Genomic DNA, 14,431 nt, shown 5'->3' on the forward strand with positions numbered 1-14,431 from the left:
CTGCCCCTTGGCCTTGCATGGAGCTATTAAATACGTTTTTGACTGCTCTCAAATAATTCCCTTGGCTTTTACTGTTTTTTTTTTTCAGTATCTGTGAGATCTAAGACACAAGTTTTCAACAACTCATCATCATTCTGCTTTAAATACAAACACATCGCATGACCCAGCTCTGGCTGGTTGTTAACCACACCTCTGAGGCCCGCCTGAGGTCATCCACCCATTTCACACGAGTTACAAATTAGTAACAGTTAACCGGTGCCGGCTGCCGGGTTAGGTAAACAGTGACATGCTCGTTCAGGGGTCCGGCGCATTGATTCGTTCGCTGTCGCTGCAGCCTGCGGAGCTCAATTACCCTTCAGATAACAGATGACCTCATTTTCAGGAGGCATGTCTGGACACGTATGACCTCATTGCCGCTTTATTGACAGAGTGTTGGATCCTTGAGCAACTGAAGCCTTCCAAGATGATTTATGGATCAGTGTGCCACCTTTGTACCTTTTTTATTTGCATCAAAGTTGTTTTGAATACTTAACTGCAGTTAGCCTCACCGAGTGAATGGGATCCATGCTCGGCCGTACTTCTAATGCTTGTTTCCAGGCTCCTGCTTTTCTGTATTAACAAAATTACAGCCTCTTCATATAAACTGTGGAACACAAAAAAGTCTCTTCAGTCCTGTTTCAAGATGTTTTACAGTAATTAGCGGCAACCAGACCAGAAAAGATGAAAACCCATTTATTAATGGGGTTTTTTTTGTTGTTGTTCTTTTATTTCTGGCAAATTATAATTCCTACTAAATCAGCTTTTTTCATGGCAAACGTTTGAGTTAGACGCTGGTTTCTGGAGTCCTACAGAAACATGTATTCCCACCTTTTGCTCTCTTTTCTTTTTCTACAACCACTATATGCTGATGATGTCATGTTTTATCTTGTATAAACTGCCACTTGAAGGATGGAAAGTCAGCTATAACATCTCTAACTTCACCACTTCTCATTAGAAGATGATTTTAGTTTGAAGTGACGGGCGATATGCATTCCTTCAAGCAATGTTAAGCTTTTTAATGCTATTTACTACATAATCTCTTTTATGAGTGAAAAGGATGATTATGAAGTAAAACGAAGACACGTTTCTTTTAAAGGGGAAGCCCTTGAGATGATAATCTGCATGCATGTTTGCAGAGCGTTCCCTGCACTCGCTGATGCAGTCTGTCTGAGCTGACGTTCAGGCATGTTTGTATGTCATCTGTTTGGGTTAGACTCCTCTCACACATCTCACACACACTGCTGCTATTGTAACACACCTGCATTCACCCACCTAAACAACTGCCAGCTGTGTGCTACCTTGAACTTTCATCTCGGCTCGTTTGGTTCTTCCTGTTTGACAGGAAACGGCGGTTCAGCTGACCAGACGCCGTGGCACACCTGCACCACCGAGTGCACCGTTATCCGGGGAAACGTGCACTTGTTTGTTTGTTTTTTATAGCAGCTGGTTATTTGTCCCGCCCGATTCCTTTCTGGAGTGCCAGTCCACGCAGAGAGGCCCCCTCGTATGCCAAGCCTCATGGTTTCCCCTACATTTCATCACTCTCTTTCCCTGGAGAGCAGCCGTGCCAACAGCCCTCAGAGGTGTGAGGTTTTAAAACCGAAGAGAAAACAAGTTTGAGCCAAAGTTGATTTTTATTCCTCCCTTTTAGCGCTGCCTCCAAGCCCAATCCAGCCCCCACCCCACCCCCGACCGTCTTTACAAGCAATCCAAGAAGCGTTCCAGTTCGAACACAGAGGAGTCTGTCCTCAAATGCAGCCATAGTCGTCACAAGCCCCCCTCCAGGGACGTGACACCTCAGCTGCCTACCAAAGCGTCTCTTAAACATCGTTCTCCTGACACAAAACATGTCCCCATGATGCCATAACTGGTCACATGTGTAATCCAGCCAAAATGGTGATCATATGTCAGCGCAGTGTAAACCAATTGTCTTCAGAAAGCCTGAAGGCTTACAGCTGACCTCAATTTTACAACCATCGTTCTCCTGGGGCTCCTTTCTCTGAGGTTATCCAGTTGTTTTTGTTGCGTGTGGAGTTGTCACACCTTAGTCTTCTTGTGGAAGGGTTATCTCTATTAAAAAAAAAAACCTCTCCTGTTTGTTGCAACACAGACTGAACCTGCTCTCTTCATACAATACTTGGAATGGGTTTGGTAAACTCGCACATGACTCAGAGTTTTGTGTTTTGAATATTCTCCCCCTAATTTTTATGTTAAGAAAATAAACTTCACTTGCTCAACTGGAAATGTTTTGCGGCTTCGTGGTTGTGCAAAGCCGTCCTTCACCCTGGCCGCGTTTGAGCTGCCAAGTGGGAAAACTTAAGACTTACTGCCAACACTCTGTTTACGTCACATAAACATGTTTTATTTTTTTTCTACTTAAGTTTTTTTTTGTGCACATGTGAAGCAAATCACATCGCAGAGATGTTAGTCATGTAGCATTAATACATACAGACGCAGACAAATTTGTTAGGTATCCTTCCACAAAAAAAAAAAAAAAATTCCTATTCTTCTTGACCAAACTGCTCCAGCTGCCTCAGGTTTGAAGGATCTTTCCATAGACGTTCCACAGGCTTCAGATCAGGGCTCACGGAGGCCCATTTTAATAAACTGACAGAATATTCTTGAGTGCTTTTAGCTGTTTGTTTAGGGTCATCATCCTGTTGATGGACCCATGAGCTGTGACTGAGACTGAGCAGCACATTTCGCTCCAGGGCGCCTTGGTAGTCTTGAAACTTTGTTGTGCCCTGCACAGATTCAAGGATCTCCCCGTGCCAAATGCAGCAAATAGCCCCAAAACAAAACTGAGCCCCTCCGTGTTTCACAGCAGGTATGGTGTTCTTTTCTTTGAAAGCTTCTGTGAACATAGAGCTAAAGCGACTGGAGCCAAAAAGCTCCAGTTTTGTCTCATCAGGCTCCGAAACTTTCTCCCATAAACTTTGGGGCCATCAGCATGTATTTTGGTAATTTCCTGTCTGGCTGTTTACTGTGTTTTTTGCCAACAGTGGAGCCCTCCTGGGTCTTCTTCCATGGAGTCCATTAGGATTTAAACTGCGACTGACAGTGCGATCAGAAAGTGCCGCACGTTGACCTTTACGTTCAGCTCGAATGGCTTTGAATGGTTTTCTTGGCTCTTCTTCCCACCATCCACACTATCCGTCTGATCAGCCTGGGATTGCATTTCCTCTTGCGTCCACATCCTGGAAGGTTGGCTACAGCCTCGTGAACCCTAGACTTTTTAATAATATTGGGCACATGTGGTCGCAGGAGCCTCTCGCCTTTGCTTTTTCTGTTCCAAGTTCAGCGTGGTGCACACAAGGATAACGAACTACTCAGTGTCAGGTTTGTTCCATTTACAGTAAATAGGCTGATGAAAAGCTTGACGGCTTCTGTGATGCTAATTAAGGTCAAACACTTAGTTTGAAATAGTCTTTTTAATGGTACCAACAAATCTGTCAATATTTTAGCATATCTTTGTAAAAGAAACAACTTCTCGTCATGTTTTTTTCAAAGCCATGCAGATATATATTAGACAACTGCTTTTAACCGAATCAGGTTTTAAAACAAACGGAGCCGTAAAGGAACCAACAACTCCGTCTGCGTCAGGACGTGCTGCGTCTGTAGGATAAAAGCTGTAGCTCGTTATGAATCGTGCTTGGAGGAGAAAAGACCGTGCATAACCTCCTGTGACAGTTCAAAAGTGACCACGGTGCGCGTGGGGGGAGCGCGGCGCAGAACCTTGGCATGGCCCACCCCTCCTGTCGTACGCCTATCTGCTCCCAGAACACAGCCTCCTTTCACTCCTGTCACTTCACTGATTAAAGGCCGGGGGCCCTCGGTGTGTCAGTCTGCCGCTCAGCACGTTTAACAAGGGCCGTGTTTACACCGTCTCCTTCGTGACACAGAACACGAAGAGGACCAGCGAGTGGCGTTTGCCTGTGCCACAGGCGGCTGACACAGCGAATGTGACCTCACGGCGCAAGTGTAAAAATTCTCACAGGGCAACAAAATAATCCATTACCAGAGCATGCACTGGCCTCGCAGGCCACTTAAGTCCCTGCAGATGGGCTTGGTGTGGAATTTGAGCCTGGAGAATGGCACGTCGAGCAATCTTTAAATTACTCAGCCGGTCTTTAATGATGTGACTTTGTTCTACCAGAGGTGCCTCGTACTTTCAAAGAATGTCAAGCATGGTTGTAAGTGTGAACGTGCAGAAAAGGGAGCGCAATCACAACAAGAGTAGTGAATCAGAAAGCTGGCAAGAATAGCTAAAACTCTTGAGGTTTGTACCAGAGCTGGGGAGGGGAAGCAGACAAACGGAGCAGCAGCAGCCCTGACACATGGCCCACATTCACTGCTGCCTCCCACGTCACTGTTCCTTTAGAGAAAAAAGCCCCTTTTGTTTCCCAAAGCGGGGAGGGAGCGAGGTCTTCGGGGTGAACCATCGCTCGGCTTCACCACTCCACCCGCCATCGAGAAAAAAAGAAAAAGGGACCGGACTTCCCTCCCCTTACTCAGTCCCTCGCTTCAGCACACAAACACAGTCCCATCAGAAGCGCCACTCTTGCTGCTGCAATTGTTTTCCTGCAACTTAACTGGGTCAGTGTGCATTGTTGTATTAAAGACATCTCCGACAATGACCTCGCTGTTAATGCATGTTCTCGCTCTTTGCTGATTGCCATAAAGAGCTTTTTATTTTCCCCCTCCATGGCGCTGAGAAGAGCTTATGAGAAAGTCCTGCCTGAAAAGTGGTCAGGTTTTATCAGTAAAAAGTATGAAAAGTAAATCCAGTTGTGCTGATTTTTTTTTATCATCTATAGGATCACTACAGATTATCTAGTAAAACTACAATACTGATCAGTAAAGTAGCACGAAACAGAAGTAAACTTTAAAGCAGTTAGGCTGAATATAAAGTAACGTACTGAAACTTCGTACAAAATCAAGACAGGATGTCAAACCCGGCAAATATTTAGGCCAGCCAGAGAAATTGTTCACACCCGCTTGCATCTTTCATTTGATTTACTGAACGACTGAGACGCATCTGAACAAGACGGACCAGAGCTGGCAACCCAGATTTTATTGGAATGCATATCGCCCGCCGCCTAAAACTCTGTCGTGCCAGAGTTTGGTTTGGCTGAACTCATTTTAGCGGAGTTGTAGCTGTTTCTGGTCAAATGTGACGTTGTGTGCGATCTCATACAAAATTGTGAGATCTTGCGAGCTGCATTCGACCTCAGAATGCGTTGAGGATGACTCTCCGCTACAACCACGCCAGATTTTAGCTCAATATCTGTAAATCTGGCCAAGTTGTAGCCCTTTTTGTGTTGGCTAAGGTCCATTTGCTGTGGTTGAGTCCAAACATTGGAGTTGTAGATGTTTATCCACTGATTACTTTCTGAAACTTTCATTAAAACCCGTCCAGTGGTTCATGAGATGTTTCTGTAATGCTACACACAGACATGGGTGAAAACATTATCGCTGCTTCGCCTTCAGCAGCGGGTGACAACAAGCAAGGACAAATAACGTGATTATAAATGACTCTTTTAAACCCGTTTATTTATTTTTTTAATAGAAATTATGCTCATGTTTTACATAAGTTTGTTACAAATCGTAAAAAGAAAGAATATTAAGGCTGTTAGCATCTTAAAGTACGTTTCAGACATTCAGGAGAGGAGATCTCACAGGTAAGTCTGAAGCTACAGAGTACGTTAAGCTCTTCAGTATATTTTATAGGGGTGTGTGTGTGTGTGTGTGTAGCTCGTTGCTCAGTAAGGGTGAAAGAGGCTTAAACAACAGTAGCTCTTTAAGTGGTGTCCGTTTCTCTCCATCGTGTACCTATGTGCTGGTGAAGAACGTCAGAGGAAAAGACACTCTTTCAAGTGCAGAGAATTTATACAAGCCTGCTGTGAATTCTCTCCAAACAAAGCACAAGTAGGCTAATTGGGTTAAGGTTACAATATCTTTAAATTTATCAGTTTTATTTCCATTCATATCCATCTTCCCTGACTTCCATTTTCTCCTGAGACAAAAACTGCAGTGGGGGGAGTCGCTTCTGAATACTCAGGTCCCCGAACATGGACATTTAAAGCATAAAACTCCTGGTCAGTCTCTCCTTAAGGAAAAAAAAAAAAAAAAAAGACAAGCCCTGGAATGCTCTCAGCAGGAGCTCTCAACTTGCTTTGTCCTTAAGACTATCAGCACTGTTTTGTTGTACCACCTGGTGATAAACGTCCAGTCCTTTAATTTAGCTTCCCTCGGAAGGAAAGCAGCTCAGTTCCTCTCAATCTGCTCGATGTCGAGCTCTCCTCCGAGCTGGTGCACGTCCCGCCTCGTGCTGCACAGCCCAGCCCACAGAGGCTCGCCGTCCTTCCCGCCGGTCGTTCCCGAGTCGTGACAGTTTGTGTAGCTCCTGTCCGCCTCGTTCGGGGTGAGATGGCAGTCTTTGGGCCAACTCCGAACGTCCTCCGAGCCGTCTTCGTTTTCAGACAGGTCGTCTGTGTTGCACCTGAGAGTGGGCGCCGCCTGGCCTGACCCGCTGAGGTTGTCGCCCGTGATTCCAGGGCAGCTAAGGCTGTGGAAGTTCCGAAGCTTCTGTATAAAGACAGATACATCTTTGTTTAGAGGAAAATAAAAAAACATGAAGGCACTTAATTAAAGTTAATTAAATTAAAAGGTCTCCCATTCCTTGAAGGAATGGCTATCCCTTGCCACCTTTCATAATAGTATTAATTCAAGATGGCCGCCACAGCCACATCTCAAAGAAAGCATTAACACAAAGTATGTGTTGAGGATGACTCTCAGCTACTACCACCTAAACTTTACCTCATTATCTGTAATTTTCAGTAAGTTATAGCATTTTTTTGGCAAAGTTAGATTAGCTGTGGCAGCCATCTTGAATCGGACTGACTCTAAAGTTAATCGTGTAGATGTACATCAGAGAATCCACTGTTTCATTAGACATTTTGCCGACGCCACAGACAAACTGACATAAACGCGCTCAGATACCGCCCATTCGATGGCTGGCGATAAGAACAATAACTCATCTTGGAAAATAAAATACGGCTGTGATCTGATCTGAGAAGAACCCACGCAGCAAGTGGTCAGACATCCAGAGGGCCCGCGTCACTCACGCTGGCCTTTTGACTCTGGCCCTGCACAATGCTCGCATACATCTGGGAAACTCAGTAACTTCTTTAGGCAAATCCACATGTGCCAACACTGCTGCGGGCGAGTCCTGTGACAGCTGCGCGCGGTGGATTGAGAAGCTTTACGACAGAGGCTTATCCAATCTGTACAGCTAATGTGGAGAAGGCCGGACAGCTGCCTCATGCCTCACCGATGTCGAGCCGGAGGGAGGCGAGAGAATAGGGCCTCTGTAAAAACCTCCTGTTGGTGTGCTTATGTAACACATGAAAGGCATGGGTCTGTTAGAGACGCAGCTCACTACCAAGTTCAAGAAGTGCAGCTGCAAAAAAATCAATAGAATCAAGTGGAATCCTTTTTTTTTACTATTTGTTGGAAAATAAAAAGGTGCATCAAGTTTAAAGATAAAAAAACACAAAAAACAAAAGCACTTTCTACTACTTAGTACAACAGAGTTAGAGAAGTCTGAATCAAATGTTATTTGTCAATTTAACAGTCGTAAAATCTGTCTGGAGACAAATTAAATGCAGTCTTTGTTTTAAAGACCCCCAGTTTTCAGGAAAATGAGTCCAAGGACAGCAGCTGCAACAGGCAAACCATGGATGGAAGGAGTCACACAGCCATAAATCTTAAAGGAGACACTGTTGAAGCCATTTTAGATATAGGTGGGTATTTTAAAACCAGTGCAGTTTTGCATATAGACTTCTGATGGTTTAACTCATTAAGACTGGATGTACCGTGGGTAAATCCCTCTCAAATATGGAGTGACATTTGCAGGCTTTTGATGATTACAACTGCAGTATCAGTATTTTACAGTAAGAGTCATAAAACACTAATTCACTCATCTACAGTTCATAATATCATCAGAAGATTTCAAGAATCTCTGAGCTCAAAGGACAAGAACTGAAAGTCAATATTGGACGCCCGTGATCTTCAGGCCCTCAGGTGGCACCGCTTTAAAAACAGGTCTGGTTCTGTTCTGGACATCACTGCATGAGCTCAGGAACACCTCCATGGATCGCTGTCTGTAAACACGGCTCACTGCGCCGTCCACATTTTGCTCCAAAAACTGATCCTCGGCTCCTACAGGTTCACAGAGCTGGTAAAAGAAGAGGACGTGCTTCACCGTGGTAACCACGAAGCAACTTTTTAACGAGGTGTTGCTGCCATCAAATTCAAAATTACCCAATTTTTTTTTCCAAAAACAATTGTGCAATTTTTTTTAGTTGAAACATTTGATCTGTTTACTATGTTCCATTGTGAAAAAAAATTGGGTTTATGAGTTTTGCAGATCATTGCCTTCTGTTTCTTTTTTTTTTACTTTGTCTCAACTTTTTCAGAATTGGGGTTGACCTTGAATGGCTTGTTTATGTATTAACTACAGAAACCGAAAACAGAAAGTTTAGATAAACACAGGCATTACTTCATGCTTTTAGAAGGATTTTTTTTTAACAAAGTTTAATTTAATTTTAAGTTAGTTAATGTGAAAAATGATGTAAGAGTCCAACATTACCGCTGACTTCTGTTATAGGAACTCAATCAGTCGAGTTCCTATAAAAAAAAAATTAAACAATAGATTTCAAAACTAGACTTAATTGTTTTATTGCGGACAGAAATTTGAAGTTTTCGGTTTCATTCTGATCACATTGTTCACCAAAAGATTTATTGTTCAATAAACACAGAAGTACAAAGACACGTTTATGGAGGGTGAAACCAAAGTTACGATCTACTTACTAAGCAGAAGTGACAAAGGTCTTTGCTTTTGGGTTGCAGTGGATAAAAGATCATTTTGTTGGTCTTTTTTGGCACCAGACCCTGAAGTCTGACTTGTGGTTCCCACCATGGGACCAAACTGATAAGAGTGTAAGTAGTCTGGACCATCAGAAACCAAAGGATGGTTCTCTTGAAAAGGGGGCTACAAAAACCTTCGTTGACAGCAGGTCTTATAAGAGCCAACTACAGAAGATTTAAATGATGGTCATAATGGCAGCGTGTTCCTGCTGCTGTGCCCGTGACACAGCAGGAGTCCTCATCCGCACTGACCTTGACTCATCCATAAAAAATCAGATCAATAGCTCATGAGGGCCAGCTGTGGCAGCGATCCACCCAGTGAGCTGAATTTACAGAAATCAATATCTCTTCACCCCGCAAATATCTGCCTCCTCCTTCGTGGCGATCCATAACCTCCTCCACAACTGCTCTACTTCCTGACATTTAAAGAACGACGCCGGGCCACGCGGCAGGTAGCAGTTTCCCCGCGAGTAAATTACACCGCCGGTGTGTGTGTGTGTGTGTGTGGACGACGAGACGCTTCAGAAACTCAGCACTGTGGGCGATCTTTGAACAGCAAGGTGACTTTGAATGCTGATAAGGTGCCCCACATGAAGCACAATGGAGTCCCAGAACCGAGTGGATACTGAGCTTATCCTGTCATCACGCCTAAACATCTTTATCCTCCTCAGGTGAAGGCCGAGCGATAATGCTTTTTGCTGGTGTCTGTGTGTGATTGTGTGTAGTTGGCAAAGTATCTTATGAAACTTTGTACAGACTAGTAAAACTTTCAGAAAGTAACCACATTAATGAGTCAACCCAGTTCAAGATGGCTGCCACAGCTAATCGACATTAGCAAAAACAAAAACAGCTACAGCTTGATCAGTTTTACTGGAACTGAGCAAAACTTTGGTGTGGTAGTAACTGAGAGTCACCCCCAATTTATAATAAGAGTGCTGACTGCTCTCAAAATTTGATGAAAACTACAATGAGAGATGTTTAATGTTTTAATGTTTTTTAATGTAATTAATAACTAAAGCCTTTCTTTTGTCCTTTTGTGCTGACAGCCAATGTCCTTCCTCAAAAACAAAAATGCCTAGAACAATGCACGAGCTGCAGGAAAGATCAGCCTCTAACAATCTCGACACCCTGATTCTGCTCTATCATAATATTGTTGGTTTTCTCCACGCTGACCTTGTCTCTGTTTGAAGCCTGCGTGGCGTCCGCTTGTCGCATCACAACAGCGCAGTTGTTAAGACACCGCTGAACTCTGGGTGACTTTCTGAGAAGGGCCGGGTTCTGCTCTGTGTTTATGGCGCGGCCGGTGTTGTGCGTGAAAACCTTGCTGTGTAATTGTTGGGCAAAAGAGCCGGAACGCCTGCCGGGACGTGCAGATTAAACCTGGTAAACTTGGTCAACTGTAGAAGTGAGGCTAAGCTGAGAGTTTCAAAAAGAGACTCTCGTCCCCCACAAGACGAAAGCCGACAATAATTGTTTTTCACTTGTCTGTTAGGAAAATATCTCATGAACCAGTGGATGAATTTTAATGAAACTTTTGAAGCTAACCCAATTCAGGATGGTCACCACAGCTAACTAACTTTCGAAACCACAAAAACAGCTATAATTCAGTCTATTTTATAGATATTCTTTGTATGATTGTGGCTGATAGTCATTCTAAACACATTCTCCAAATGCTACTCATTGCACAAGACTTTTGCTCAAAACTTTAGCACCAACTATCAGAGTCAACCCTGTTTATCTGTTAGCAAAACAGCTAAATACCGCCTTCTAAACTTCTGCTTTGATCAAACTGTCTTTCCCCAATAACAAATTTAACACAACATACTTCTCCTCAGACGAAAGCGTGAACACACACCCTCATAAAGGAATGTAACCCTGAACAGGCCTGCATGAACCAATCAATGCCGACAGAAACTTTCTGAGGTGTGTTGAAGGAGACTGGTGCACGACCTTTGCTGCGAAGGGTTTGTTTTCCCATCACGAACGGTGAAAATTACCCCAAACAGCAGTGTGTAACAAGTAACAAGTAAATGTTACAGAGACCGACGGTCCAGAGGCTCCAGCTGTAAAAGTCATTTCCTGGACAGTGATTATTTGGAGCACAAAGGGTTGTGGAGTTCAACCAATAAATTCCCCCACATGTTGTCTCTGGAGTTATCGTCTAACAAAGAGAAGGTGCAAAATTATGGTTTTAACGGGCTGTGTTTTTCAAAGTCAAATAAAGTAGTTCTGTATTTTATTAAAAGGCCAAGCGTTAACTTGAAGGAATGCATATCACCGACTGCCTTTCGTGCCAAAGTTTTAGATTAAGATCATCTTATGTTGACAAATGATGAAGTTTTGGTCAAAATTTGAAAAAAGGTGTAATGTCATGAACTATTGTGATATCTAGCGATCCGTTAGAACTAGGAATATGTGTTGTTAATGCCAAAATTTAGCTCAATATCTGTAATTTTTCTATCGGCTAAGGCTGATTAGCTGTGGTGGCCATTTTGTATTGGGTTGAATCCAAACATTAATTGGTTGTAGATGTCAACCCAATGACTACTTTGTAAAAGTTTCAATAAAATCTGCTCAGTACTACATGAGATATTTTACTTGTGTAATCTGTTAGCACTCAGAGTACAGGTTATGGATCAATCTCAGCTACTACCACACCAAATTTTAACTCAAAATCTGTAACACTGACCTAGTTAAAGCCATTTTTGCATTTGTTAATTTTGCTTTGTTGTGGCAGCCATCCTGAATCAGGTTGACTCCAAAAGGCAATCAGTTGTAGTTTGTAAATTGATTACTTCCTGAAAGTTTTATTAAAATCTGTTCAGTGGTTCAGACAAACAAACACACAGACACGAGATAAAACAACATGTTTTGCAAATATCAGAAACCAACCTGGGTCATCTTTGCCAGATCCAGCGAAGGCCTCTGTTTGTGTGTGTCGGCTGGTCTTCTGCGCTTCACACCAATCTTCTTGTCGTTGAGGACACATGGCTGTGAGCGACTGCGGGCCAGGCCGCCCTGACCGCCACGACGCTCCAGCTCTGGAGTGGAGTCAGGGGAGCTGGGTGGTGAAGGTCCTCGAGCCTCGGGGAGGCAGATTTGTTCATGAGAGAGGTAGAGGGGCTGGGCTGAGGGCTCGGACGAGAGGCGCATCGGGGATAAGGGGGTGACGCCGGTGAAGGCAGACGGTGTTGGTAAGTGCTGGGTGAAGCACAGCGGCTCCACGGGGTTCGAGCAGGCGGGCAGGCTGAAGCTGGAACTGCGCTGCATGGCCGGGAAGCCCAGCTGCGTGCTTCCGACGCCGCTGCGCTGGACGCTGCCTCCACTGTGGCACCGCCTCTTCTCCACGGCCATCCACACGCGGGAGCCCTGGGGCCGCCAGGTGGAGCGGCAGCCGCCGAGCTCGCCTGAGCACGACAGGGACCGGCACTGACGTTTGCTGGGGGGCGCGGTCGAGTGGGAGGAGGCAGCCTCGGTCAGGCTCAGGTCCTGCAACAAGCTGGTGATTGTGCTTGACGTGGAGCCAACATCCCAGTCCCAGTGAACAGAAGTTCTGTGCACCTCGGGCAGGACGTCCCACAGGCTCTCCAGACTGGTTCTGACGGGCCGCTGCTGCAACGCACAGCTGTGACCCACCTCACGCCACTGGCTGGTCCCTGGAACAAAACGGACCAGAGTCAGGTCATTAAAACCTTTTGAAAAATTAGATGCATACTAATAAGATACTTTATTAAAAGTATTTACTATTTATTCACAACTACAGATTTCTTGCTCAAAACTTTGGTCACGTGAGGAATTTTATTGTGTATCCTCTGTGCTTCCATTAGTCTGTTTGTTCACTTTACTGCTGATAGACTTAAATTTCCCCACTGAGGGGCAAAAAAAGGATTATTCTATTCCAAATATAGATATGAGTAATGGGACATTCTAAATGGACATAATTCAAATGTCAACATTTGATTTTGTTTAAGTTAATCTGTTCTGCAACTTCAAGAGAGTCACCATAGCTGCTGCGTGATGCCGTTTGTCCTATTAGAGCTACCGTAGATTTCTGTAATAGGGGTTATTTTTTTAGTCTTTTTCATTTTTTTCTTCACTGAACCCTGAAGAATATGTCTGAACTTATCATAACAAGACTGGTTTTAGTAATGGCTTTGAAACTTTTGATTTGCATATAAATATTCTGGGATAAACACAATGCTAACCGCATTAGCTTTTCTATTGCATTTTTAACGTTATGATAGCATTTACGCTAATTGTTGCCCTGTGATTAATAGGGTTTTTGTTGATATGATGTTGGGTGCTTTTTAATAGGCATAAAAATATATAATCAGTATTTGCTTATGTAAAATAAGCCATCATTTTTTATATTTTAGAACAACTGATATGCATCAATAATTGTTTTATGATCGCAGTCCTCTGGATTTTAAACACTTTAAATCACGAGGTGCCTACAGATTCCCCAACCCTACCCAGCATCCATACTCTATTGACACTACTCACTGCTTTGTGTTAAAAATAAACTCTGTCCCTCAGGCAGTGCTTCGGTGTCACCGTCTGCATGCACAGCTGACTGGAAAAGGAAAAACGCTCGATCTCCAGCTGACTCACTATGGATTCTGATTAAAGCTGATTGTATTTTCTTGTTGCCGTCTGCCGCACCATTGCCAGTGCCTTGTCTGGAAAGTACCTGGAACTATCGTCACAGATATAGCTCTGATTCTGAATAGGGGTTAGCCGACTGAACTAGCTAGTCAACTCTGAGTCAGTAGCTGAACGTCAAAGCAACTGTCCATGTCTATTCTTCCCTTGACAATAAAATCCACCGAATACCATCAACAATACGTAAGCAAAACAAAGAACAAAAGGCCTGCTGGTGAGGTTTTCTTTTTTTGCCAGGGCTGTTAATAGACACTGAGTGCCAAGTTACAAGAGAACATGTTTATTTTTTTTAATAGAAAAGTTTATTGCAAATAATGAACCTCGGTAATTATAACCTCATAGAGAGAGCACACTCCTTCAGGTGTGCAGGAGCGTCATGAGATTCCTGCAAACAATAAACTGCTAACATGTAGTCACTTGAACCCATTAATGTAGGTGAAACCACCTGCCAGACATGTTACACATGACTTCGTGTTTTCAACTAACTGCGGAGGCGACTGCTTAGAGCTATTCTCCCAACAATTCCTTTGATATTACATTAACACAAGCACCTCTTAACCAGAAACAAGACCGAACACTTTCAGGCCTCGACAAGCGACAGAAAATCATTCTGAGTGTAAATCATACAGGTTGTGTCCAGTTTGTGATAAGAAATACACATATTAATTGAAACAGAGGATTTTATCCAGAAGATTACTGGAATAAAAGTGAGCACACTGATCGAATCTTACCCATGAGTCCACAAGAGAAAAGTGCTGCACCCTGGCTCATGGTGTGTGCCTGGATCTGTTGTAGTATG

General features: G+C 43.7%; 1 protein-coding gene across 1 annotated transcript in view; it reads right to left on the bottom strand.

Moving 5' to 3' along the window:
• Positions 1 to 5,567: 5,567 nt before the first annotated feature.
• The window catches only part of fam53b (family with sequence similarity 53 member B), a 17,771-nt gene continuing 8,907 nt past the window's right edge, over positions 5,568 to 14,431 (bottom strand). The window contains exons 3-5 of the mRNA XM_017433361.3: positions 14,364 to 14,418; positions 11,863 to 12,626; positions 5,568 to 6,627 (exon numbers count right to left, since the gene is read on the bottom strand). Of these exons, the coding sequence (XP_017288850.1) occupies positions 6,307 to 6,627; positions 11,863 to 12,626; positions 14,364 to 14,418 (1,140 nt within the window). The 3' untranslated portion in view covers positions 5,568 to 6,306. The remainder of the gene's footprint in view (positions 6,628 to 11,862; positions 12,627 to 14,363; positions 14,419 to 14,431) is intronic.

Source organism: Kryptolebias marmoratus, linkage group LG17, assembly GCF_001649575.2.
Source record: "Kryptolebias marmoratus isolate JLee-2015 linkage group LG17, ASM164957v2, whole genome shotgun sequence".
NCBI classification, from domain to species: domain Eukaryota; kingdom Metazoa; phylum Chordata; class Actinopteri; order Cyprinodontiformes; family Rivulidae; genus Kryptolebias; species Kryptolebias marmoratus.